The sequence below is a fragment of the Trichechus manatus genome, unplaced genomic scaffold (assembly GCF_000243295.1).
Source record: "Trichechus manatus latirostris isolate Lorelei unplaced genomic scaffold, TriManLat1.0 scaffold00197, whole genome shotgun sequence".
NCBI classification, from domain to species: Eukaryota; Metazoa; Chordata; class Mammalia; order Sirenia; family Trichechidae; genus Trichechus; species Trichechus manatus.
The window spans coordinates 2,508,679-2,535,571 of record NW_004444133.1 but is presented as its reverse complement, the minus strand read 5'-3'; the positions used below and the strand labels follow the sequence as shown (position 1 = coordinate 2,535,571).

Sequence of the window (26,893 nt, the reverse complement as noted above, 5' to 3'; positions counted from 1 at the left end):
ATCTCTTTGAAGAATGTTGTTGGTATTTGGATCGGGATTGCATTGTATTTGTAAATTGCTTTGAGTAGAATTGTCATTTTCACAATGTTGAGTCTGCAAAATCAGTTGACTCTTGATTCAAATTCTTGTTTGATCCTTAGAATATCCCCACGAGTAAGTGGTATTCTCCCAAAGAGGTAGGAATGTGGTACTCTCAGCATTGAGATAGGTAGGCAGGTCGTGTTTCCTCAGTTACACAAAGCACACTACATGCGTGGACTTTCTAGTCACTCTCAGAAAGAATGCCAAGGTGCTATTGGATATTCTTTTCTGCCAAAGCCTTCTTCCTAAACCTTATTTTAATGGTGTAAAATAAATAAACTTGTTTTATAGCAAAATGATAAATGAAAATTTTTGTTTCATAAAGTGGAAATTAGGATTGGTTTTTGTTATGATGATCTTAATAGCTACCATTTATGAGGCATTTTTAAATGGGTTTTACAGAATAATTTTCTTTTAATATCAGGCTACATTAGTACATTGTAAATGACCTGGTTTTTCAGATAGCAATGTACTAGTACATAGGGATGTGCAGCCTTGCATAGTGCCTTATTCCTGCAAATCAGATGCCCAGTAAATAGTTTAGCACATCTATTGCATGAACCAGAATTTATGTGAGAAACGTGTAACTTATGTGGAAATATTAGTATACCATATTTGATATGGAATCATTATTAAGGAATACATTGAGGAAATAGCAGCGCTTCATATAAGGCTATCTCTTGTAATATTTATAAAGATACCCATTTTGCTGTTTTGTGACTGTCTTCTATGTTACACATATCTTAAGTTGGTGATGAAAGCGTTAAAGTAATTGCCATATAATAATAAGTAATTGATTGTATTTTTCATAAATACAACACTAAATAGAGTTAATAGATGTGTTGTTGGTTATATGAAAGCAAATCTAGCAGTCTCAAGTAATTGCAAAGATAGTTCTTGCCCCACACCTCTGACTTCTGAGGTCAGTTTCTTTGATTTCTTCTAGAGGTTGAAAGTTACCATGCTATTGAAGGTAGCTTAAAACCACTTCTGATCTTAAAATTCCATTGACAAAAAATTCAGTTGCCCACCATTTTACCTTTACCTAGGAAACTATAACAGTTGTTTTTGGTAACAGTCAGCATTATTGATAACGTTTTATATATCAATTTTTAATAGCTAAATATTTTTAAGTTTATATATGTTCCCAGTAAACAAAATGACACTGCTTAATACTTGACTAGCTACTTGTCTTTTATAAAGGTAGGAAAATTAGTCATAATTGCTTTATATGGTTAATATTACAAATCAAGAAAACTAATGCAGTTTTTTTTTGTGTGTGGTATTTTAGGTTCATGAAAGCTTTAAGTTATGCTTCATTAGATAAAGAAGATTTATTAAGTCCTATTAATCAAAATACCCTGCAGCGATCCTCCTCAGTGAGGTCCATGGTGTCCAATGCTACGTATGGTAGCTCAGACGACTATATTGGTCTTGCTCTTCCCGTAGACATCAATGATATATTCCAGGTATTGTCGTAAGTTTTATTATTTTCTTGTTTTTTTTTTTCACATTCTGTAACTGCTTACTAGAAGTTATGATTTAGAGTGAATTTAGTTTTTGGAAAGGTGATTTTTTTTTAAAGGCAGTTTTATTTAAAGACATTTGAAGATGAAAATTATTTCCCTTTTCTCAACTCTGCTGTGCCTTTTTTATTTAGTATTTTCAAGTCCCCAGAACATTATCCTTCCCTTTCTTTCTATGCTAAATAAGTATCATGTTTCATTTCTTTCTCTATCTGTAAAAATGTAATTAATTCCTAACCTTGTTGTTAGGTATATTTGACTTATTCCTTGTTTTTAAATCTTTGATCCTGTTTATCCCATACAGAGCAGCCATATGTGGTTTCCAGCCTTATAAGGTAGCCCTAATCCCATAAGACACCCACAGATCTCTAAATGGTATATAGTACTAAAGAATATACAATGACTCAGAAGCCTAAAGACATTTTAGATAAATGCTAAAATAATTATTTTAATATCCATTTAGCTCACCAAGAATGTGATAAAGACTTTTAGGGTAATTTGTTATTTCTTCAAGTTTTGATAATTTAAACTTATTCAGTAAACTTTTCATTGTAATTTTATATGCTGTAGTAATTCTATTTAAATTGTATTTTATTAAATTTTGCCAATATTTATAAAGTGGATTTCTTTTTATAGCAGAACTTACTATGATTTTGTACTATTTTAGGTGAAGGATATTCCCTATTTTCAGACGAAAGACCTATCTCCACATGACGATCGAGCTGCAAGAGTATTTGCCCATGATGCAGGAGGTAATGCATGACCTTTGTTCTCATGAAATTCTTTATGACTGGGGGAAAAAAAAATCTTGGTTCTTTTTAGTAGGATGAAACTAAAAGTTTAGATATACTCACTTTTGGGTCAACCTAAAAGTTATACCAAAATATTATTGAGTTAGTTTAAAATTAAACATCAGGTGTTTGTGAGGGACTTAAGAAGGTGTTCTTCAAACTAAGTACCCTGTCTCTTAAGAAGATAAAAACCCAGATCAGTTGTTTCAGTTTTTAAAAAGTAGTATATGACATATTTATAACACTAATCCTCATAGGTCCAAGAAACAACTGTTTGTTTAAGGTGAAGAGATAAAAATGTACTTAATAAATTACGTGATCTCTCCTTGTTATGAATTTTAGTGTTTTTATGAATGTTGTTGTTAGGTACCGTTGAGTCAATTCTGACTCATAGCGACCCTATAGGATAGAGTAGAACTGCTCCATAGGGTTCCCAAGGAGTGGCTGGTGGATTCGAACTGCTGACCTTTTGGTTAGCAGCCGAACTCTCAACCACTGTGACACCAGGGTGTGTATGCATTTGAATATATGCATATAAACCTTAGGTTTTATAGCTTCATAATTGATGATTTTTTTAACAAATACTTTCATACTCGGAATCATTACTTTTCTTCAGGCAAATATTGAGGATGATTGAAATGAGCCTTAATTGTATATATTAATTTTCCATTTTGTATTTAAAATCCCATATTAAAGTAATAATATAAACATATCTACTGATTTTAGTTATTTTCATAATTTAAAGCAAATTGTTCTTTTCTTCTCCCAGTTAGGGTTAGCTATTAAGCCATAAAAAAAGTTCTGGTTTTCTTTCTTTCCTAACTTACCTTTTTTAAAATTTCACATAGGTTAAGGCAGCTTGAAAGAGGTATTACTGATAACTAGCTTTATCACCTTATGTTTTGTATTTACTTATGCACAGGTCTTCCATCTGGAACTGGAGGTCTTGTAAAAAACTCTTTTCACTTGCTACGACAGCAGATGAGTCTTACAGAAATAATGAATTCAATCCATTCAGATGCTTCTCTGTTTTTAGAAAGTACGGAAGACACTGGACTACAGGAACATACAGATGATAACTGCCTTTATTGTGTCTGTATCGAAATTCTGGGTTTCCAACCCAGTAACCAACTAAGTGCAATATGTAGTCATTCGGGTGAGTGTTTATGTCTTTCAGGGTGAATCTACCTGAATTTAATCTGCTACAATCTTAAATCATCCACCACCAACCCTATTGATCATCCCTTCTTACTTCATTCTCACTACCTCAACTGAGTCTCAAATCACATATTCATCTCTAATCTTGTTACTCCGATTTACTGAGGAGAGTTTTTGAAAAAGTTGTTTCTAAATGTATCTTTAGTCATCAAATCTTTTGTCAGTAGTTTTATTTTAAAAATCAAGTTGTAACGTTTATTAAGTAGCATGTTTTACTTTTAAATGCCTGTCAGATATATAATTTCCTTAATAACTAAAATTTTTAAACTATGCTGAATTTACAGATCTTTTCCAAAGAACAAAAACGTTTTCTGCTTAGTATTTAAATAGTAATCTTCAGAAGATTTTAGAGGTGAGATGAGGTGAGGATATTTCCATTTTGTGGAAACCAAGATAGGGAGTAGTAGTATGTGTTGACGTTGTTCTAGTTTCCTGGACTTTTGAAAATATAGTTTTTTCCCTCCATTCTGATAGTGCGCTGTAGTGAAAAGAGCACTGAACTAGCTATCAAGAGAACTAAGGTCCTGTCATGTGTCTTCTTTCTCTGAATCTGTTTTCTAAATAAGGTGAAAGCTTTATCTAATTTCCAGAATTTCTTACAACACTGAGATTGTGTGATTTTATAGGTTGCCCAGTGTTAACGTCCTAAAAGGATAATCAGAGTCTTCTTGATTTCCATTTGCTGTAGTCACTGGGTGAGTTAGTGTACCTGCTCAGGAAATATTAAATAAAAAAAGTCGATGTCATTTGAACAACACTAAGATGTTCCATTGACTTCAAAATCCCATCCAGGAGTACCTTAGCAATGCATGGGTAGTATAGTCAATTTAATTCTAAGGAACAAACTGAACTTTTAAGGTAAGTTGGGAAAGTGTGATTCTTTTATTGATACTTATCAAATGAGAAAAGAAAGCAAGTCATAGAATAATATATATAGATTAATCCCACCAATACACATACAGAGCAAGAAAGAGAAAATATAAGTTAGTAAAAGATAGATATTATATATATCAAACTTGTAAGAATGTACTTATGCATGGAAAGAGGAATTTAGATAGGAGTGGGGTGGATGGGAGGGGGGTAGATAATTAAAGTACCTTTACTTTTTATTCTGTATACATCTTTATTTGATTTTTTAAAATAATCACATTCATATACTGCTTTTGTAGTTTAGGAAAATAAAATTTTACTTATTTATAAGTTATCTTTAGAATTTAACAGATTTCACTATCTCAGAAATTTCTCTCTGTACAGTCTGAATTTGCTTTTGAAAAATCTTCATTATGAAAAGTAATTGTTGAAAACTGGAAAGAAATTACAAGAATCATCTCCTCTATAGTATACAATGCAAGCATAAGAATTAAACATTTTGATACTTTAATTGAAATGATTACTTTTTGCTTCAGACCTTCAAGACATTCCATATTCTGACTGGTGTGAGCAGACGATCAATAACCCATTAGAAGTGGTTCCCTCTAAGTTTTCGGGGATTTCTGGATGCAGCGATGGAGTATCTCAAGAAGGCTCAGCCAGCAGCACCAAAAGCACAGAATTGCTACTAGGTGAGTTTTCAGATTCATATCTAAGCATTGTTAATAAAACTGTACTTAACAATTTTTCATAAATATGGTAAATTAAAGCTGTCAGAACTATGACAGGTCAATTTTAATGAGGCATGTTTAGCAGACTCTTTAATATTACACCTCTTAGCGGTATGCTAGCATTAGAGTTTTGCTCCCAAAATGACTAGCAGATCATGTGCAGTTAGTTGGTGTCAGTGTTAGATCTTTAACTAGGCGAAGTTTAAAAACAAATCCCATGAGTCATAATCATAGTCTGTTGTGATATAGATAAAATACTTCACACTGAATTTTTTTTTTCAGGTGTTAAAGCAATTCCAGATGATACACCAATGTGCCGTATTCTCCTTCGAAAAGAAGTTCTGAGATTAGTCATTAATTTGAGTAGTTCAGTTTCAACTAAATGTCATGAAACTGGACTTTTAACGTGAGTATGAATATCATTTATTGTTTTTTCTGCTTTATAGTGAAAAAGATATTTGATATACTTCAAGTTAGACTAATTAGCTTACATCAGTAGTTATCAACTGCTTATATACTTGAGGCTAGGTTTTCTTCACATACTTCAACCAAAACAACATATAGCAACAGATTGAATGCAGAAGCAGACATGAAAATCTAGCTATCCTCTATTAAACTGGACTTTAAAGACATTTGCAAAAATGTAAAACAATCTCACCTTTAAAAAAAATAGTTATTTTTCATTAAAATATGTTATTTATATTAACATGTAATGGATTTATTTTAAAAATGAGTATCTTTATGTTTTCTCAGTTTTAATTTCTAATGGTAATTATCAATAACTATAACTCACAAAAAAGTAAGTTTTGGAGTTTTGCAATAAATTTTAAAAAGGTAAAGGAGTCCTAGGAAACCCTGGTGGCATAGTAGTAAAGAGCTACAGCTGCTAACCAAAAGGTAAGCAGTTCAAATCCACCAGGCACTCCTTGGAAACTATATGGGGCAGTTCTGCTCTGTCCTATAGGTTGCTATGAGTCAGAATTGACAGCAGTGGGTTTGGTTTTTTGGTTTTAAAGGAGTGCTGAGACTAAAAAGTTTAAGGAAAGCTGGCTTACATAAAACAAGTGCTGTTTTCTTGTTTTAACTTTTTTCTTTCTTTCTCAATAAAAGTTGCATAATTTTTATTGTTTTTCTAAATCACAGTAACATGATAAAAGAAAAGTCAGACTAAATCTACAATGTCTTTGATTTGCACTATTTAAAGCAGTGGTTCTCAAAAGAAATGCACCTCAGGGTCTCCCTTGGGGCTTGAAACAATAGTAACAGCAGATGCCAGGGTTCCTTACAGACCTCCTGGAGCAAAGCTCTAGGAGTGGAGCCTTGACCTGTATACCCCCGACCCATCTCTCAGCTGAATCCAAGGTGCTGTCTAGCTAAAAACCATGATTTGAAGTGTTGAAACCTAGGCAGAAATAGTTCAGTCAAAGATGTTAATAACTTCAATCTAACTTCTAAGACTCATTTCTGTTTTCAAACTTAATTTGGAAAATATTTGAGTTATCCTAGGTTGATAAATCAATTCTGCAGTTTCTCATGCCAGTGAAAAAAGAATAATTCTGACTTACCAGGAAACATTCAAGTTTTGATAATTTGAAAAGAAATAACCCCAAACTTAAAATATCTAATTTAAGTGGAAGGTAGGAACATGTAATATTTTATGTTCTTATGCCTATGCATCCCCTTATATAAAGTTTAATCAGTATCTTAGGGGAAAACTATTTTAAAAGTAGATGATATTTGGAAGAAAAATAGGTAAGTCTTGATTACAATTTTTATCACACCAAAGTCTTTTCTTTCATTTTAGCATTAAGGAGAAGTATCCTCAAACATTTGACGACATATGTCTTTACTCTGAGGTTTCCCATTTGCTGTCACACTGCACATTTCGACTTCCATGTCGGAGGTTTATACAAGAATTATTTCAAGATGTACAGTTTTTACAAGTAAGTAAATCTGTACTTTTGGAATTTGTCTTCCAAGATTAATTTTGTGTTTGAATTAAGTTAAATGAGAGATTAGATTGATTTACGTGCTTGAAAGTTATTCACAATTTACCACTTCTTTCCAGATGCATGAAGAAGCAGAGGCTGTGTTGGCAACACCACCAAAGCAACCTATAGTTGATACATCTGCTGAATCCTGACCTCATATTTATGATGTATATAGATATATCCTATATATATTCATATGTGTGAATTTCCTAAAAGCCTCAGAAAATGCTGACTGACTGGACAGCAAAGACAGGAGTATCTTCTGTACACTGTTCCAGCGAGTACTGGTACATGAATAGTTGGAACTGCTGACTTCTCTAACCAAAACAACTTCCTTCTCTCCCCAGTTGAGCCCTTTGGGGGAGGGGTTCATTATTCATTACCACAGTTTTATGAGTTTTATTTACCATTGTATGCAAGAACCAAGCACTGAATACGTTTGTAGGTTTCCTTTTTTTTTCATTTTAAGAACATAATGACAGTGGAACAACAATAGGATATGCAGAAGCACCCTCACACAGTTATGTCTGAATTTGTTTTTAGGGTAAATGCAAAGATGCCTTGTTAACTAATTCGTGAAAGCCAGGAACCTGTGTCTCTGAGGCTGCATCCTGTTATCACGTGGGATGTGCTGTAACTGCTGGTATTAGAGGGGGAACTTTGGCCCTTCCACCTTTTTCTTAATGTTGGTAACACTACTTCAGAGGTTTGTAACCTCAAAGCGAAAGAAGAGCCTCAACAACCCGGGACTTTTAAGTTATTTTTATGTTACTAGGATTACATAAACGTTCTTATTTGTTTTCCATCTCTTCAACTTTGTTGCAGTGTAACAGTATAGGCTATTTGAACTGATTAAGGTTTTTCACTACAGTTCCTGACTAAAATCAGAAAAATCATGTTATAATTCAATTACAAGTATTTTCCATTTATAGAATGTATGTTTTCAGTGGAATTCTGTTTTCATCAACTTCCCATATCTTAACTAAATGGGAACTTGAACAGCAAGCACTATTAATTTAGGCCTAAAGCAAAAGAAAGCATTAAATAAAGCTTTGGATCTCCTAAGGAAAAGGTAAGTTTGCCTACAATTTACACATTCCATGGGAAAATAAGAGCCATATTTCCTTTAAAAAAAAATCATTAATAAAACTGGTTATTAAGTTTAAAGATTGTAGTGAAAAGCCTTAAGCACCAAATTTTAAAGCAGCAGTAATTGAATTTTTATACCAGTGTTCTTGTTTTGCACAAATTAAATGCAGTGATAGGTGAGTTTATGAGTACAGTAATTGCCTTTATCACATTTGTGAAGTTGTTTAGTTGATGAGGGCAAGGTTTTTTGTTTGTTTAATTTGTATATGTCTAAAGACATTTGAAATTTTTACAGGAATTAAACATATATGCAAATTTGTATATAAAAACAGCATGGCCATTATCATTAGAATGCTTGTAAATGAAAGGAATATCTTTTTTGAGATCTATGTATAAGTAGAAAAAAAATTCCAGCTGGACCGATTAGGACCATTTTTAATTCATTTGTGTATGCCATTTTTTACAATTATACATCAGCTTTGACACAGTCATAGCCCGTTGGTTAGTGTTTTCCCATGTTGCGGATCCTTTTTGTAATGGGTTTGTTCTTTGAGATATCTGTAAAGAACCCTGTGAACCAGAAAACAAAACTCACAGAGATGCGCCTTTTTTTTTTTTTTTTTTTTTAACTTTACTGGCACTGAAAGTTCCTGTTGGGATGAAGCATTTCATCTCACTTCCTAACACCTCTTTGACTGCACTTCAGTGAATTGTTCTTATGTGCACTGTGTAGCAACTTACATTATAGCAAAGCGATAAGGGCTGTAAGTTGCTGCTTGTGTTAAAATGTGGTTCTTCAGATTTTCTCTCATAAAGCCCAATTGAAGATAAACAAATTTTTAACTTTAATTTATCACTGAACCTAAGTGTTTATTTAAATGTCAATAGTACTTTTAAGAGTTGCCTGTCACCATGGTCTTTGGTCTTGGATAATTAAACTGCCTTTCCAGAGAGCCAAATGTCAGAGATACTAGACCAAATAGTGGTTAAAAACTCGAAAGGAAGTAATGTAGTAATCTTATTCATAATGGGATTAATGTATTTTAGACATTCATTTTAAACACTACCTCAGTTAGTATAGAGTATAAAATCTGTGGTTTAATCCCTTTAAAGTAACCAGTAATTCGTTTTGACACACAACGCCGCTCCCATCCCTGTACTCCACCCTCATCATCCTTCCTGAAATTAAGACTTAGTTACTATTAGCCTGAACATTTTTTTGATGGTTACTTTGAAAGACATTTATACATCATTATAACTGCCTATAGCACTTAGTTTGGGGAGACTCTCAGAGCTTTGTGGTTATAGTAAACTAAAAATAAAATGTTAGTACTTAAATTTATAATGCTATTTGGTTTATCCTTGGTTTCCCTGACAGGTCTAATATGTTTTCTCTGAGTACTTATTTGTATAAAAGTAGATTTACGATGAAAAACGCTCATTGCAGTGCCAAGTGATTTAGATGTTTAAAAATATTAAATTATAGCAGAAAAGGTTAGGAATGATGTCACTGGTAATAGAAGTAATTGAGAAAATCATCTATAAATAATAGATATTACCAGACTATAGAATACCAAAATAATGTCAATACTGTAGTTTTTCAAGATTTTAGAATTAGTCTATATATAAATTTGTACTATGGGTAAGTATTGAATAATTTGGAGGAATTGGGGCAGTTGTGCTGGTTGTAAACTGTGAATTTCTGATTGTAAAGTGAATTGTCATTTCTAATTGAATTTTTTTTTTCAAGAATAGATTTCAGCTTCACATACTGAGTAAAAACTAACAAATAAGAAAATTAGAAATTTAGTATTTATAATAATATGCTCTAATACTTTTATTTCCTGTTTATGCTTAGGTAAATTTGAGGAGGGAAAATGCCTTTTTTCCCTAATTAAAATTTTTCTAATAAGGTTTAGTAGCACAAGGGCATTCTGTAAGTCAGAGACCCTTTGGAGGCATAGACATTGTTACTCTGACATAATAATGTGTACAGGTCCTTTTGAAGTGGAGGCTCTTTTATCCAGAGCTTGAGATAATGAAAGCTGAGTTTTTCAGGGCATGTCACAATGGCAAAGTGTTCAATAATGAGGTGTCAGTGCTTATTTAGATTTGTCTACTGCTATTTATATAAAATTTTATCTCATTCCATTCAGAGGATGCCTTTTATCCCCACATGAAAGCACAGATCATTAAGCAATAAAAAACAATCAGATGTTCATTCAAATAATAACTTCAGTTTTCACATGGTAAGAGTGAGGTGCTAATTTTTGGGTGTGGTTTAGCTTTGTAAACTACCTTGGGAAATTTCCTTTGGAAGTAAAGTTTTTTCCCCCTTAGTCCTATTCTTCCAGTTTTGTCTCAAACTCACAATCCATTAAAACATAGGAAAAAGAACAGGCAGACTTGACTGAGAGAGACTTTTATGGGAACAGCTGTTTAAAATGAAAACATTTCAGATTTTCCAAAAAAAAAAAAAAAAAAAAAAAGTTTGGGAAAGGTCACCCTATTTCCCCATTCACAAAACACATTGTTACCATCTTAAGCCCACTACAGTGAGTTGCATTGTAAAAGCATACCAGTGAAATTAAATGGCAATGCTTATGAAGAACATTGGAATTGGTGAGAATCTTTCTAGTTCTTTTTTTTTCCTTTAGCTCCAGGCTCCCAGGGTATTTTTCATTCATAGTAGGTTTATGTGACTCACGCAGAATGTGGATATATTTCCCCTTATGGAGTATTTTTGTAATGTTGGTGGACAGTAGTGCCACAGCATGCACAAATTGCACATTTTGTTTGACCTTCTTTATAAACTATTTAATTTGAAACATAGTGTATGCCCAAAAAAAGCATACCTTGCAATTTTGCCACTAAATAGGTTGATTTAGCACAAAATACAAAGACTTGGGGTGGGGGGGTTAAAAACAAAGTGTTCATAGATATAATTGAAAATGTTCCATTACTGGCCTGTCAGAAACCCTAAAGCTGCATTGTAAGACAAATGGTGTAAATTAGATCTGAAAGTGGTAAGGGATTGTGAAAAGAATCTCAAACTTACTGTTCCCTCACCACTCGATTTTCTTCTTTCTTTAGTAACGCTGCTACATATTTGGAGGTTCTGGTGTATGTAGGTCACTGAACAGACATTGAAATCTGATTTATATTGTATAACTGTAACATAGAAAGAAAAAGTATTTATATATTTTCCTTAAGAGTATTTCATTGAGTTATGTATAATTTAAATAAGATTTGTCCCCAAATGGTTTTGCTCACCTTGATTTTTTTTTTTCCTTCTTGTGGTTTTCTTGTTTTGTACAATGTGTACAGTTTATGTCAAGGGCATTAAAAGCCTCCTGAAGCATAATCTTATCAAAGGCATACATTGTTAATAAAATGTACTTAAAATTCTTAAACCTGTGTTGCTTTTTATTTAAAAATTTTAAACAATCAGTGGTCATATGGCCTTGATTTGAATCATGTACTGATACTGATACGGGTGACTCCAGTAAAGGTGACTTTCAGGTATGCCAGATAAGGGTCTAGTTCAGTAACATATATCTTCCAAATGTTTTAAAATGACTATTTTTACTTTCTTACATTGTTCATAATGTGGAGCCCTGGTGGCGCAGTGGTTAAGAGCTTGGTTCCTAACCAAGGTTGGCAGTTCAAATCCACTAACTGCTCCTTGCAAACCCTGTGGGGCAGTTCTACTCTGTCCTACAGGGTCGCGGTAAGTTGGAATCGACTGCACGGCAATGGGTTTGGTTTTGGTTTTTATTTTCACTTTCTTAAACATTGTTCATAATGTAATGAAACATGGTTACAGTTACTCATCTCAATATATAGAGTTTGGAAAAACGGACCTATCTTTAGACACAACGGCTCTGAATTTTTTGAGGCTATACTGTAATATACAAGGCAGGTGATGATGATGATGATGATGACAATGACTTTTCTGAGTAAGGTACAGTATTTGATTTCTTATTCATTATCTGGCCTGATCAGATAGCGTAATTTACAGCCACCTAGTAGCAGAAGAAAATATCCCAAGGGAAATACCAAGCCTGGAGAATAAAATTCACTGTCAAAGCTAGGGTCTGTTATAATTAAATATGGTAAAATGTATGTCTCACTTTAAGAAATAGATTTATTTTGGATGGTTTGGTCTTCAAGCACCTTTCTACATATTTTCCTCATTGACTTTCACTACATACGTTGTTCAACTAAACATAGTTGACCCCAAAATAAACCTAAGTACACTCATTTTGCAGCAGATCTTTGAAAAGAGTCATAGCTAAACTTTAAAAAGGTTATTTCATTAAAAAAAAATTGGTATATAAAAATACTCAAAAATAAAGTACTTATATATTGATTTAAAAAAAAAGTGAAACTAAAATACTCGAACTTTGTTTATTGCTTATCTTACAGTACTAAGACAACCACATTTGCTTAGTCCTTTAAATTCAATAACACATCTAGGTATGGTGTTGTAAACATCCATTTTAACTGCTAATTCTGAAGGGTTTTTGTCTTGTAAATTCTTTGAAATGAAAGCCAGCCTTTATCGAGCTCTTAGAAGAAATATTCAATATTAAGAATAATCCAATTTGATTTTTAATAAGTATATATTCCAGTAGTTAATCAGGTACACTATAATTAGAATGGATTAAGTGCTAGAATGTCAGCAAGTGTGGTCCATGACTTTAACCATGGCCCATGCCTGTAGTGTGAACAGTTTCCTGCTCCCAGTCTCTGCTGAACCATCTCAGTACACGCACACAGCTGAGGACCATTCTACAGGCTGACACAGTATTTATAGGCCATTAGTGGAGTCCCTAGGTGATGCAAATGGTGAACGCACTCAGCTGATAACCAAAAGGTCGGAGATTCAAGTCCACCCAGAGGTGTCTCAGAAGAAAGTCCTGGCTGTTCCAAAAAATCAATTGAAAGCCCTGTGGAGCACAGTTCCACTCACAAGGGTCACCATGAGTCAGAGTCAACTCGATGGCAACTGCTTTATTTTTTTTAATATTTTTGTTGTTGAGAATATACACAGCAGAACGTACACCAGTTCAATTTCTACATGTACAATGCAGTTAACACTGATTACATTCTTCGAGTTGTGCAGTGGTTCTTGCCCTGTTTTTCTGAGTTGTACCTCTCCCATTAACATAAACTCACTGCCCTCTAAGTTTCCTATCTAATCTTTCGAATTGCTGTTGTCAATTTGATCCCATGCAGAACTTGACACAATGCTCAAGGCAGACATTGTTTACTAGTTAAGCTGTTGTTTGGTTTTAAGAACATTTCAGGGGATATGTTTGGTTTAAGGTTTAAAGATTGTCTCGGCAATAATTTCAGGGGTTCTTTCAGCCTCAATGGCTCCAGAAAATCTGGATTCCCTGAAAATTTGAAATTCTGTTCTGCATTTCTCTCTTCTTGATCAGGATTCTTCTATAGAATCTTTGATTAAAATGCTTAGTAATGGTAGCTGGCTACCATCTAGTTCTTCTGGTCTCATGGCAAAGGAGGCAGTTGTTCATGGAGGGAATTAGCCACACATTCCATTTCCTGTTCCTATTCTTGACTCTCCTTCTCCTATTTGTCCAGGCAGATAGAGGCCAATTGTTGTGCCGTGGATTGCCACTTGCAAGCTTTTGCAACCCCAGACACTACACAACAAACTCAAGAGGTAGAACAGAAACACTAAATGTGTTATTAGGCCAATTAATCGGGATGTCCCATGAAACCATAACCCTAAACCTCCAAACCAAGGAACCAAATCCCATGAGGTTTTTGGTTGTACATAAGCAGCCTCAGCAGCTACTCTTTTTTGTTGTTGTTGTAAACATCTATCACACTTTTGCCAATTTAACTTTTTACAGGTGTACAATTTATTGATAGCAATTAATTGGTTGTGCAACCCGACCCTTAATGTGATTTTTCCATCACCGTAAACCGAAACTCAGTACTCCATGAGCAATAACCACCCACCCCCACTCCCCCTCTCTTCCACCCCTGGTAACCACTAATAAACTTTGGTCTCTATACATTCGCCTGTTCTTTTTATATAAGTCAGTTCGTACAGTATTCGTCCTTTTGTGATTATTTCACTCACCATAATGTCTTCAAGCTCTAGCAAGTCATGTATCAAGTCATGTATCAAGACTTCATTTCTCTTACTGGCTGAGTAGTATTCCATTGTATGTACCACATTTTGTTTATCTGTTTATCCGCTGATGGGCATTGAGGTTGTTTTTACCTTTTGGCTATTGTGAATAGTGCTGCTATGAACACCGGTGTACAAGCAATTATTTGAGGCTCTGTTTTCAAGTCTTTTGGGTATATACCTAGGAATGGAATTGCTGGATTATATGGTAGTTCTATTTTTAGTTTTCTTGAGTAAACGCCACACTGTTTTCCACAATGGCTATACCATTTTGCATTCCCACCAGCAATGGATGAGGGTTCCAATTTCCTCACATCCTCGCCAACATTTGTTATTTTGTTTAATTTTATCCATCCTTCTTGTTGTTATGTGCCATCAAGTTGGTTCTGACTCATAGCGACCCTATAGGACAGGGTAAAACTGCCCCGTAGGGTTTCCAGGGAGCAGATGGTGGATTCAAACTGCCAACCTTTTGGTTAACAGCCCAGCTCTTAACCATTGTGCCACCAGCGGCCCAAGCCATCCTAGTAGGAGTGAAATGGTATCTCATTGTGATTTTGGTTTGTTATTTCTCTGATGGCTAATGATGTTGAGCATCTTTTCGTGTGTTTGGTGGTCATTGGAATGTCCTCTTGGGTGAAATATCTATTCAAATCCTTTGCCCATTTTATGATTGGGTTGTCTTTTTGTTGTTGTCGAGGTTTTGTATGTGTTTTGGTTATTAGATTCTTAACAGATACATGGTCTCTGAAGATATTCTCCCAGTTGGTAGCTTGTCCTTTCACTTTTTTTTTTAACTGTTGTAGTTTCAGTGAAAGTTTACAATTTAAGTCTCTCATACAAAAATTTATACGTACATTGTTATGTGACCCTAATTGCTCTCCCTATAATGTGACAGCACACTCCTCCTTTCCACCTGATTTCCCGTGTCCATTCAACCAGCTCCTGACACTCTGTGCCTTTTCATCTCACCTCCGAACAGAAGCCATCCATTTAGTCTCATGTATCTACTCAAGCTAAGAAGCACACTCTTAACGAGTATCATTTTATGTCCCACAGTCCAGTCCAATCTTTTTCTGAAGAGTTGGCCTCGGGAATTGTTTTAGTTCTGGGTTGACAGAGACTCTGAAGGCCATACTTTCTGGGGTTCCTCCAGTCTCAGTCAGACCATTAAGTCTGGTCTTTTACTAGAATTTGAGTTCTGCATCTCACCCTTCCCTCACTCCATCAGGGACTCTCTGTTATGTTCCCTGTCGTTTCACTCTTTTAGTAAAGTCTTTTGATGAACAAAAGTTTTTAATTTTCATGGGGTCCCATCTATTTGTCTTTTGCTGTTTATGCTGTTGTTATTATACTAGATAATCCATTGTTAAAAGCTATGCTGAACAGTGTTGCCCCTACATTTTCTTCTAAGAATTTTGTGGTTTTAGTTTTCACATTTAGGTCCTTAACCCATTTTGACTTTGTTTTTGTGTATGGTGTGAGGCATGGATCCTGTTTTATTTTTCTGTATGTGGAAATCCAATTTTCCCAGCATCATTTATTGAAGAGACTCTTCTTTCCCCATTGAATGGACTTAACACCCTTGTCAAAAACCAGTTGACCATAGATGTGTGTGTTTATTTCTGGTCTCTTATCTATGCCATTGGTCTATGTTCTATTGTTATACTGGTACAGGCTGTTTTGATTACTGTAGCTGTATAATGTTTTAAAATCAGGAAGTGTGAGTCCTCTTTTGTTCTCTTTCTACATCGCTTTAGTTATTTGGGGCCTCTTGCCATTCCACATAAAGTTGAGGATTGGTTTTTCCATTTTTCTATAAAGAAGGCTGTAGGCATTTTGATCGTGATTACATTGAGTCTACAGATCACTCTGGATAGTGCTGACATCTTAACAATATTAAGTCTTCCAATCCATAAAGATAGAACATCTTTCCATTTATTTCTTCTGTAATCTCTTTCAGCAATGTTTTGACAACTTTTTTTTAGTCAGTCCTGTCCACCACCCCGATATTTCTAAGGAATTAGTACTAATTTAAAAAGTAATTATGATGTCTTGAATTTCTAAGGAATTATTACTAATTTAGTTTTTCAGTGCAAATTTCTAAAGGTATTATGGGCTATGTGAGAAAAAATAGAGCCCATTTAGAGAAATAAATATTTATAGATGATATGATTTACATCAAAATAATATATGGAGGAAGAGTGAGTGGATAGGGGTGTACATGGGGTGAATCAGGCATGGGTTAATAGCTGTTGAGGCTGGATGATGGTACACAGAGATTCATCAAACTATTGTAAATACTTTTGTGTATATTTGAAATTCTCCATAATACATTTTTAATCTTTATACTTATACTTACATACAAATTCCAAAGTTTATGAATAAGAGCTTCTTAAAGTAGTATTGTTAAGATGGCATATAGTATTGAAAAAGTTTAAGTATAAATTTGATTGATGTGAACATTGGAGATGAATGTTTATGGCCAAAACTATAGTTCACAGTGGTTCTGTAGACACAAATTTATGTAGCTCAGCATTTCCTATGGGTATATTGTTATATTTCAGAAAGATTTCTTCATTTGATTTAGACCAGTGATTCTCAAAGTTTAGTGTCCATCAGAATGCCTGGAAGCTGATTACAAATATTGATTCCAGGCCTCTGCCACAGAGATTCTGATTAAGAAACTTAGAGTGATACTGGAATTTACATTTTGAGTAAGCTGACAAGGTAATTTATCAACTATACTGAGTAACTGTCAGATTTTCATTTCATTGAGCTAACATACACACACACACAAAATCATCTGATGGGGAAATATTTTAATTAAGGTTGTTGCAAGAACAAAAAGTAACTTTAAAGTTTTGTGGATTATTTTTTTAAGAAAATCTATACGAAAGAAACTATTTACAAAATCAGTCATCACTGTCATTGACATTTCTGTATACATGTTTCAAATGAAAAAATATAATTGCATCATAAAAATAAACAAATAAATAAGAAATGATGACAATACAGTCAAAACCAATCCAAATCCGTTGCCGTCAATTCTGACTCATAGTGACCCTATCAGGCAGAGTAGAACTGCCCCATAGGGTTTCCAAGGAGCGGCTGGTTGATTTGACCTTTTGGTGAGCAGCCATAGCTCTTAACCACTGCACCACCAGGGCTCCATTAGACTAGTCAAGATACTCATTTATATATGGTAAGAGCACATAACCGATATTTTCCAGCAAAAGGCTTAGATATATATAGGGGAAATGTTGGATGAGCCTGAACAGAAATACTGGTTTGTGTAGGTCTGTTTAAGCCAGTAAGGAGCCCTGGTGGTATGGTGGTTAAGCACTTGGCTACTAACCAAAAGGTCGGTGGTTTGAACCCACCAGCTGCTCCATGTGAGAAAGATGTAGCAGTCTGCTTCCATAAGGATTTACAGCCTTGGAAACCTGTGTGGCAGTTCTACCTTATCCTATAGGGTCGCTATGAGTGGGAATTGACTCGACAGCAATAGGTTTATTTAGGCCAGTTGACAGCCACATTATTTCAAGGATGTGGTGGATACTGCTCTCTTCTTCCTAGTGTTTGAGTGGAACAGTGCAGGGCATTTGGTACCAAGAGGCATAAGCATAGGCAGAGTCATTTCCACCACACTGAAAGCAGTCAGCAAACCCTATTCATGCTTGTTTAGATATGTGATAGGCATCAGGGTTTGCCAGGTGGAGGGAAGAGAAAGAAACTAACATGTATCAAACACCTGTTACATACCAGGTGCTTTGCATATATTGGTTTAGAGGACACAAAGCTGCTCCTGAGCCCATACAGACCACTCCATGTAACTACCTTTACAGTTATTCTAAATGATGTTTAACAGAGATTTCATTTTATTATTTTAGCATAATAGGAATATAATGAGATGACGGTGTTATATCTCGACCCAGACAACCCACTGCAGAGTCCAAAGGATGCGAAGTAAAAACAGCTCATTTATATATAATTGTGGAAAAAATGAGGAACCACAAAATGTGAATGGGATTACTAGATGATGTATTTCACTTTTTCTATTCTGAGGTAGTCATCAAAAATTATGGTAGAAGACTGGCATCTAGTAAACAGGAATTATCTTGGCACTAAGTCAGGAGTTCCTTGCCAATCCAGTTCTTTAACTGGGTAAGAATTGGGTGAATCTTACCCATTCATTCGCACATCTTACCTATTAGAGGAGGTCTATGCCCCCACTTCCAAAAGAGTTAATTTTACTGCATCAATGAACTACGAATTCTTATCACTTCAAGGCAAGTCTTAAAATCTGCTTCGGTCACGAACACCTATGACTTTTTCATTAAGCATGCTCAATAAATTTACACTGACAATTTATGCTCTAGTAATATATCTTCTGTGGCCTTTGTTAAAGCCTTAAATCTAGTTCCTTTACTCTTAAAATATTAAACATAGGCGTAAAATTTAATGAGGGGCAGTGATAGTTCGCCTTCCACCTGGGAGACCCAGGTTCAGTTTCCAGTCAGTGTGTCTCCTGCACAGCCGTCAGCCATCTGTCAGTGGAGGCTTGCTTGTTGCTATGATGCTGAACAGGTTTCAGCAGAGCTTTCAGACTTGGATATGCTAGGAAGAAAGGCCTGGTGATCTATATCTGTAAAATTAGCCGGTGAAAACACTATGGATCACAGCCATATGATCCCATTGTGCTTGGGGTCGCATGGGTTGACAAGCTAATTCAATGGCAGCTAGCAACAACAACAGCTGAATTTAATGGAAACGTTTTCTCACTAAGACCTGAACTTCTAGGAGCACAGCTACCCTGTACAGTACTGTGAGGGAAGGGTGGGGAGGGTGGGGAGTCTGTGGAGTGGTTAATGCCTGTCACTATGTCAAGTGCCAGGTGTATTGTTACACAAGATGAGTCTAAAACAAACAGCAGCAAAGTAAGCATCTTTGTTGCATGATCCTGCCATTTGCAGTGCAAGCCTGCTCTGAGAAAGAATACTGAGTGTCATGGGCTTTGAAACCTAGCAATGTATTAGTGTTCTTGTAGAAATCAGACTTGCAGATGGTGATAACTCACTGGGATTAAGAACGGGGGCACCTGGTGATGGAATGGTGCCAGCAAAGCTCTCCTAGTACCTGTGTAGCATAAATGTATGAAACGGATATGCTGGTTAGCGATAGTGTTCACCTTGATCTAAAAGGGCAATTGAGGAGAGGCTGCTGTCTTCACTGGGGGGAGATGAGGCCCGACCCAGGGGTACTGCCATTTGCATTTTATACTCTGAACACTGTGCTGGCACTGGTGGATCGGTTGGGAGACTGTCCTTATCTCCAGGCATGGGTGAAGCCAACTGGGACACATAATTCAAACTAGTTTCTCCAGCTGAGATTTCTCCCAGGGTGTTCGTGTAGTCTTTCTCTAGTGTCTTTAGTAAGTTTTCAGGTGAGTTCAATAGTCCCAGCTGACTTGGTGGGGCATCAGGTGGCACTGGGATATGGCCACAAGAACCAAGGTCAGAAGCTGCCTGGTTATAGGTAAAGTTCTCAAAACAAACGCAGGGTCCTGGGTCGGAGGGATTCTCCTCTGTTGGAAGGAGGTAAAGGTAGGTCGCAGGCTTGGTAAATTCGGTTTCTGTGAGTGACTTCCCAATGCCTAAGGGCTGTGTCTTACTCCCTTCCGGCTTGTTTACAACCTCAATAGCATCTGGAATGCAGTCTTTGAGGTTCATTATTGTTAGGTGAGTGTTCTCCTAGAAAGGAAACAAGAAATATGTAAATATAAACATAAATGGGGGTGTGTGTGTGTACATCTAAGTGAACTGAGTGTATGAAATGCACTTCTAGCTTCGATTTTATTCATGTTTTATCTTGGTCATAAGTAAACAGAAGGTGATGATAAAAACCAAAGAATTTTTTCCTGACAGAAGAAATCAATACAAAAGACAAAAATACATATAATACAAACTCAGCATTTACCTTGGATTTTATCAGTGACAGGACGCTGCTCTTGTAGGGGTCTGGAATGTCAGGGTAACACTTCTCCTTCATCCTAGGAAAGCAATGAAAATTAGACTGAGTTTTGCAAGATGGTGGAATAGTTGACAGCAAGCACTCTGGAGTCAGATTCCTGGGTTCGAATCCTTTCTCTAATGCTTACTAACTGTGTGACCTTGGGCCAGTAACTTACCTGTCCCATGCTTTAATTCCCTTCCTCATTGGTTAAATGGAGATAATCGTGGTACTTAGAGTGTGGTTGTGAGGATTAAACGAGTGACTATATGTAAAGCACTTGGAACACTGGCAAACACATAATAGTGGCATATAAATATTAGCTATTGCTATTATGGAGCCCTGGTGGCGCAGTAGTTGAGATCGGCTGCTAACCGAAAGGTTGGAATCCACCAGCCGCTCCTTGGAAACCCTATAGGGCAATTCTACTCTGTCCTATAGGGTTGCTATGAGTCAGAATTGACTTGACAGCCACCGGTTTGGGCTTTTTTTTTTTTTTTTTAATTGTTATTAGGGAAACCTTTTTCAATCTCTTTATTTTAAATGGTTATTATTTTCCTGCAGTATCTACCTGTAAAGCAAAACTGTGAACAAAATTGCACGCTCTCTCACCTAAGCCTTTGTCCTCTTCCTTATCAGTACTTTTTTTTTTTTCAGATTATTCAATGTCATTTCTAACTTATTAAACTCCTTTCTAGATTCTGTTCTGACTCATTTCTCGAATAAAATCTTCCTCACACACTTACCACTGAATTTTGAAGTAGCATACGATCGTGATGAACAAAATGCAGAGAATCATGGGGAGAATGATGCGGATCAGCATATGGGCTACAAAGAAAAAGAAAAGGATATTATGAGTACTTTTCCCTCCTCAAAAAAAAAAGTTTAAGGTTGAGGGTAATTGTACGTGTTTATCAGTCCTCAAATGTCTATTTTTGCAAGATACAATATGAGTTCTTCCTGATTGGGGGAAACAACCAACCAACCAACACAGGGAGCCATTTGCCTTCAACACCTTATGACTCAAATTCATTCCCTCTTTTGATGTACTGGATCATTACTTCCAATTCTTTGCTTTCTCCCTGAATTAGAATTCTACTCTCTCACCCTTGCCAAAGTTTCATGGTAGGTAGAGTGCACTTTCCCACGCCTTGACTTTGGGATCAGACCTGTGATTTGGCTGGGACAGTAGTAGTTTAAATGTGAGTTTAAAAAAACAAAACAAATGTCAGCAAGTGGATTCTCACTCACGGTGACCCCACGTGTGTCAGAGTAGAACTGTAGAGTAGAATCCTGCTCCACAGGGTATCCAAGGGCTGATTTTTTTGGAAGTACATCATCAGGCCTTTCTTCTGAAGCATCTCTGGGTGAACTTGAATCTCCAGCTTTTGGTTAGCAGATATACATACACTGCTAGTCAAAATATATGTGTGTGTGTATACACACACACACAAACACACACACACACACACACACACACACAGAAAAACCTGCAAAAGCCGGGACCTGTGTAAGGCGGAAACCTCAAATATTTTCCACTAAAATGATTACTTCAGCCTAATAAATATTCTGAAGAAATACTCCAGCCTAATAAATATTCTCTGAAAGCCAGAACCTGTGAGACACAGACGAAATCAGAAAATCATTGGTATTGCAAACCGAATACGAGGAAGTGTGGGTGCGAAAGCTGGAAATAGTTCCAAGAAATACAAGAGTCAAAGATGAAGGCTCAGTCTTCCACTTCCTTTTCCATTGTTACTGTGTGTGAGCGCATACGGTGCCTTACCACTTTTCTCTGAGTATGTCTATTCTTTACATATTTGCCTTTTTTGTTTGTTTGTTTTTTTTTTCAGCAAAGAACAACATCCATAAGTTTGGAAGAAAGTAAGAGATGTTAATAAATTCCTTTATTTTTATTAAAATCAAGTACACTTTTTTCCTTGCCTTGAGAGGTTTTACCCTTCTCATCTTTTTTAGTTTTCCCTTTAGCTATCTGTAATTTTGATTCACATCATTACAATTTTCAAAATCCACTCCTTCATTTCCTTGAAAGTCCTTCTTTCCAAAATTTCGTTTTGCCCAAAATAACAGAGAAGCATTTCTTCACTTAACACATTCAATGTGTGTACAAAAGCACAAACATCCTTTTCACATGGTTTTTTCTTAGATATTTTGCTGAAGTGTGCTAACTTTATCATATATGTATGATGTTGATAGTTTTTATTTTTATCTTTTTGTATGAGACATTCACATTTTCAAGAAAATAAGATCATAAATTCCTTATTTTTTATAAGAACTTATTTCTTCTTTTCTTTCCTTTTTTTAAAAAGTCTATTCCTTCATAGCCATGGATACAAGAGTAAGAAATTTCTCTCTGAAAGAAAAGTGTGACGTTGTCAAAACGATAACTTTAGAGAAAAAGACAGTCAAGGAAGCTGTAATTAAGTACAAGTACAGCAAAATGCAAATTTAATCAACTAGAAAAGAAAAGGATAAAATAATTGAGAAATACATGGGCAGCACCAATGTAAATGTGAAGAAAGGAAGGGATGGAAATTACGCAGAAATCAACAAATTTATTTTTGAGTGGTTTCTTCAAGCCTCTGCCAAAAGTGTTAGCATTTCAGGAACTAGCCTACATGCAGTGGTGAAGGAAATGACAACACTTTTAAGAGTTGACGGATTCTCAGTTTCTAACGGGTGGCGTCAGAGCTTAAAAATAAAACAACTACATGGAATCACTTGAAGTGTAGCTTGTGGGGAGTCAAACACGGCTGGCAAAGATGTTCAAAGCTGGTTCACAAAATTAAAAGAGATCATAAGGGGATATAATCCTAAAAAACACTGCAAACACCGATGAGACTGCTCTATTTTACAGGGCAATGCCTAATAGGACCCTGAAGATGAAAGAGGAGAAAAGCTCACTGGGTCAGTGTTCCAAAGAGTGGCTTATGGTCCTCTTGACCACGTGTGTGGACGGGACATTGGAGAAACAATGCGTAACTGGAAAGAGAAGCCAAGGTGCTTCAAAAATATCAAAACTAATCAGCTTTCCACAGAATGAAAATGGAATAAGAAAGCTTGGATGACGGGAGCAATTTATGAAGAGTTTTTAAATAAACCCAACGATAGCATGCAAAAACAAAATTGAAGCATTCTTTTGCTCATGGACAATGCTACCTGTCATCAGTCACTGCCTCTGTCCAATATTAAATCCACGCACAACGTGTTTATATATGCTAAATAAGGCATCTGTAAACAGAAACACATTACTTACTACAGAACGTAACTATGTGTTCATATATATACACACACACACATATATATATGTATATATATGCACACACGGAAACCCTGGTGGTGTAGTAGTTAAGCTCTATGGCTGCTAACCAAAAGGTCGGCAGTTAGAATCCACCAGGTGCTCCTTAGAAACCCTATGGGGCAGTTCTACTCTGTGCTATAGGGTCGCTATGAGTTGGAATCGACTCGGCGGCAATGGGTTTGGTTTTTGGTTTATATACACACATATACATATGTCGGATAGCAGCCAACGGCTTAACCACTGAGCCACCAGGGTTCCTTCAAAAATGACAGAGTGCTCAAATTGATGTAAATCGTTGACTCCCATCTTAATCTGCCTACGGGAGTTCTTGCCTTTGGTTTGCAGACCTAGGGCGCTGTTTCAGGTCACTTGAGGCATCAGCAGTCCTACCTGATGTGTCCATCTCATCCCTACATCTCCGCCTTCAGCAGAGGGACCCTGGCACTGAGGAGAGGCTCAGACAGGACTCTGCCACTTATGCAATGGTGACTTCACACATGACTATTTAGCCTATGTGTCTTCCATTGAGGAGTAGCTTCAAGGGTCGCTCCAGTGTGGACCTTCTATGATTCCCTCACTGGAGTTGTTCTTTTCTCCTCCTTCCTCGTTCAGTAGCTACTTTCCTCCACTGCCTTCCTGTTCTCTGGGTGTCAGGATTTGCCAGGAAAATAATTTTTGCCACTAACCAGTTCCTGTCATTCCTTTTCTTTCCCTTTTCTTTCTCCATCTTTCGAACCAAATACATTTTGAAAATACTGACCCCTTCATTTCACCTTTTCTGCCACCAAATTTGCAAACATGGAGTGTGTGAACAGATAATCCCTGCTCCTGTCCTGATCCCCACCCCAACCTAACTGTCTCTAATTGCCCCTGGAGTAGCTGACAAAGTCAAGCAGCTATTAGTGTGTCGCTGAGTGAGACCAGTTTGGGAAGGCTGGCTGCAGACAGCAATTCTGCTGAGGAAAGCACCACTGCCCGTCTCTAGACAGAGGCCTTGTGGTTCTTCAGAAGTCATCACTAAAATATGCTGTCTGTGATTTTCAAATTATTCTGAGGCTGTGTTCCAGAGAAGTTGCCTCAGGGGTCACCGAGGAAGGCAAGAGGAAGGTCCTAGGCCATAATTCAGTCAGTGGTTCCACTCTTACCTGTTTTATGTAGTGAGGCTTTATGTAACATTTTTTGTAAAACAAAGGATTTCACCTCAAGAAAGAGAGAAAAAGAGTGAGAGGAAAGGTTTGAAAATTCCTAACCTAGACAAAGACAAAGGCAATGTTTGTGGAATTGGTTAGTTTCCCAGGAACCAAAGGGAAGAGCTTTGATTTGGAAAAACTCACTGTATTCATCTGGAGTTGTGACCTTTGTGAAAGTACCATTGGGGCCTTTGCTGGTGCTTGTGTATGGAGTGACAAAAACCTCATAGGAAGATGCTGGCTGCAGGTTTTCCACAGTGAATGTCTTTTGTTCTGGGTTGTCAATTTTGTGTTCGCAATTTGCCGGAGCATCTGTGATTAAAAAGAAAAAAAGTTTTCCTCAAGACAAAATTATTTTGTTAAGAGTGTGACAGAGGTCTTGTGAAAGAGTCAGGCATGGATACTCTGACTCTGCACTGTCAATGTTTTTAAACCAACCAAAAATTAAATCATAATTTCACCACACTGGTAAAATTTTCAGGAGATGGCAGGAAAAGCAAGAAATCCATTTAAGCAAGGGGTGTTGGTGACCCAGGTAGGGCATACAAATCTACAAGAGGCCGCCAAGAGCGTGCAAGAGACTTAGAAATAAATTTTAATAATATTTAATGAAGTCGAAGAAAAAAAGACTAGCAAGAGTGTTTCCCAAGTGTCTGATTTTCTTAAGTAGCTACTGGTGCTTTAAGTGCTTCTAAAAATACTAGGCCACAGTGTTTTTCAAGTAAATTATCAGTTCCCACCATCCTGTTCTTCCTACTAGTTGGTTTAAGAACCTCTTCTGCTCTTATGGTGATGGGAAAGTTGTCAACGATAGATGATATTTGCACAAAATGATTAATGTAACTGATGTCACTAAATTATACACCTGAAAAATGTTGAATTGAAACGCTGTGATATATATACATATATATTTTTACAACAATAAAGGAAAAAAAATTGGAAAGGATCACGCAAGAATAGAATTCAGCCTGGCCAGTCAGTGATGGCAACATTTCAAATTATTTCAAATAATGAGATCTTAAAAAAGCAAACAAACCAAAACACCAACATCACCTGAGAGAACCGTCCTTTCAAATCCTGAGGTGCACTGCTCCATCCTGGACTTCAGATAGACATAGTACCCTCTTATGAAGCCAGGTTGGGATTCAGTGGAATAATCCTTCCAACTCAGAGTGAAGGAGTGGGATGTCAAGCTACCCATGGCCACTTTAGGGTTGTCCGAAGGAGCTAGGAAAGGAAGTTGGGGTAAGAACACAGTCATGATTTGGAAAATATTCTCAGAGCATTCATGCTAACTAAAAATGGAACTGCTGTCAATTCTAGAAATGTGAGCTTTTGCTAAATGAAGGAGTTTTCTCTTTCTCTCCATAGTCTGACAGTTTCTGAGAGTAGGAAAGGAGTTCAGCAATCCTCTTGCTCAAGGCTTGCCTTTACAGAATGGATGCCCAGAGTGACTAAGTAACTTGCACAGGTCACACAGCAAAAAAGAGACTGAAAGTGTTTCTTAGACTTAATTCCATTCTTGAATTCTAAATACTATTTGAGAGAAAACCCAACCAGAGAACCTACTAAAGTGAGGAGGAAGGGGAGGAAAAGGAGGTTATGTTCAGAGAGGTGAGGGTGAATCTAAAGAACTCTAGTTCCTGGCTGTGACCATGCAAAGTTATCCAAATGTCCCTGAAAAAATCCAGCAGCATTTATTTTGAAGCCCTCCCTGAGCCTGTTTTGCCACACTGGCTTGTGCATACTTGGGCCTATGCACACCACACACACAAAAAAAACACACACGTCTTGCCTGCTTGGAGAGTGCCTGCTGTAAAGTGTGGCCAACCCCCACCAAAAGAAGGGCCCCCATGAGTTGGTCTGACTAGTGCGAAGCAATCAGGGGCCCAGCTGCACGGCT

At 36.4% G+C, this 26,893-nt stretch overlaps 2 protein-coding genes across 9 annotated transcripts in view; one reads left to right on the top strand and one right to left on the bottom strand.

Moving 5' to 3' along the window:
* Positions 1 to 11,710, top strand: part of RICTOR (RPTOR independent companion of MTOR complex 2) — a 164,389-nt gene extending 152,679 nt beyond the window's left edge. For 3 of the 7 annotated variants that reach the window (XM_023742008.1, XM_023742010.1, XM_023742009.1), the window contains 7 exons: positions 1,373 to 1,550; positions 2,275 to 2,359; positions 3,321 to 3,554; positions 5,023 to 5,178; positions 5,500 to 5,623; positions 7,022 to 7,160; positions 7,286 to 10,790. In XM_023742008.1, coding sequence (XP_023597776.1) covers positions 1,373 to 1,550; positions 2,275 to 2,359; positions 3,321 to 3,554; positions 5,023 to 5,178; positions 5,500 to 5,623; positions 7,022 to 7,160; positions 7,286 to 7,360 — 991 coding nt within the window. In that variant the 3' untranslated portion in view covers positions 7,361 to 10,790. Of the gene's footprint in view, positions 1 to 1,372; positions 1,551 to 2,274; positions 2,360 to 3,320; positions 3,555 to 5,022; positions 5,179 to 5,499; positions 5,624 to 7,021; positions 7,161 to 7,285 lie in introns of all 7 variants that reach the window. The other 4 variants (XM_012558922.2, XM_004387892.3, XM_012558923.2 and 1 more) reach the window with 2 other exon arrangements.
* A 7,747-nt stretch (positions 11,711 to 19,457) lies between these two features.
* The window catches only part of OSMR (oncostatin M receptor), a 46,178-nt gene continuing 38,742 nt past the window's right edge, over positions 19,458 to 26,893 (bottom strand). For both annotated transcript variants that reach the window (XM_004387902.2, XM_023741998.1), the window contains exons 13-17: positions 26,044 to 26,217; positions 25,135 to 25,302; positions 21,225 to 21,306; positions 20,446 to 20,518; positions 19,458 to 20,219 (exon numbers count right to left, since the gene is read on the bottom strand). In XM_004387902.2, the coding sequence (XP_004387959.1) occupies positions 19,641 to 20,219; positions 20,446 to 20,518; positions 21,225 to 21,306; positions 25,135 to 25,302; positions 26,044 to 26,217 (1,076 nt within the window). In that variant the 3' untranslated portion in view covers positions 19,458 to 19,640. The remainder of the gene's footprint in view (positions 20,220 to 20,445; positions 20,519 to 21,224; positions 21,307 to 25,134; positions 25,303 to 26,043; positions 26,218 to 26,893) is intronic.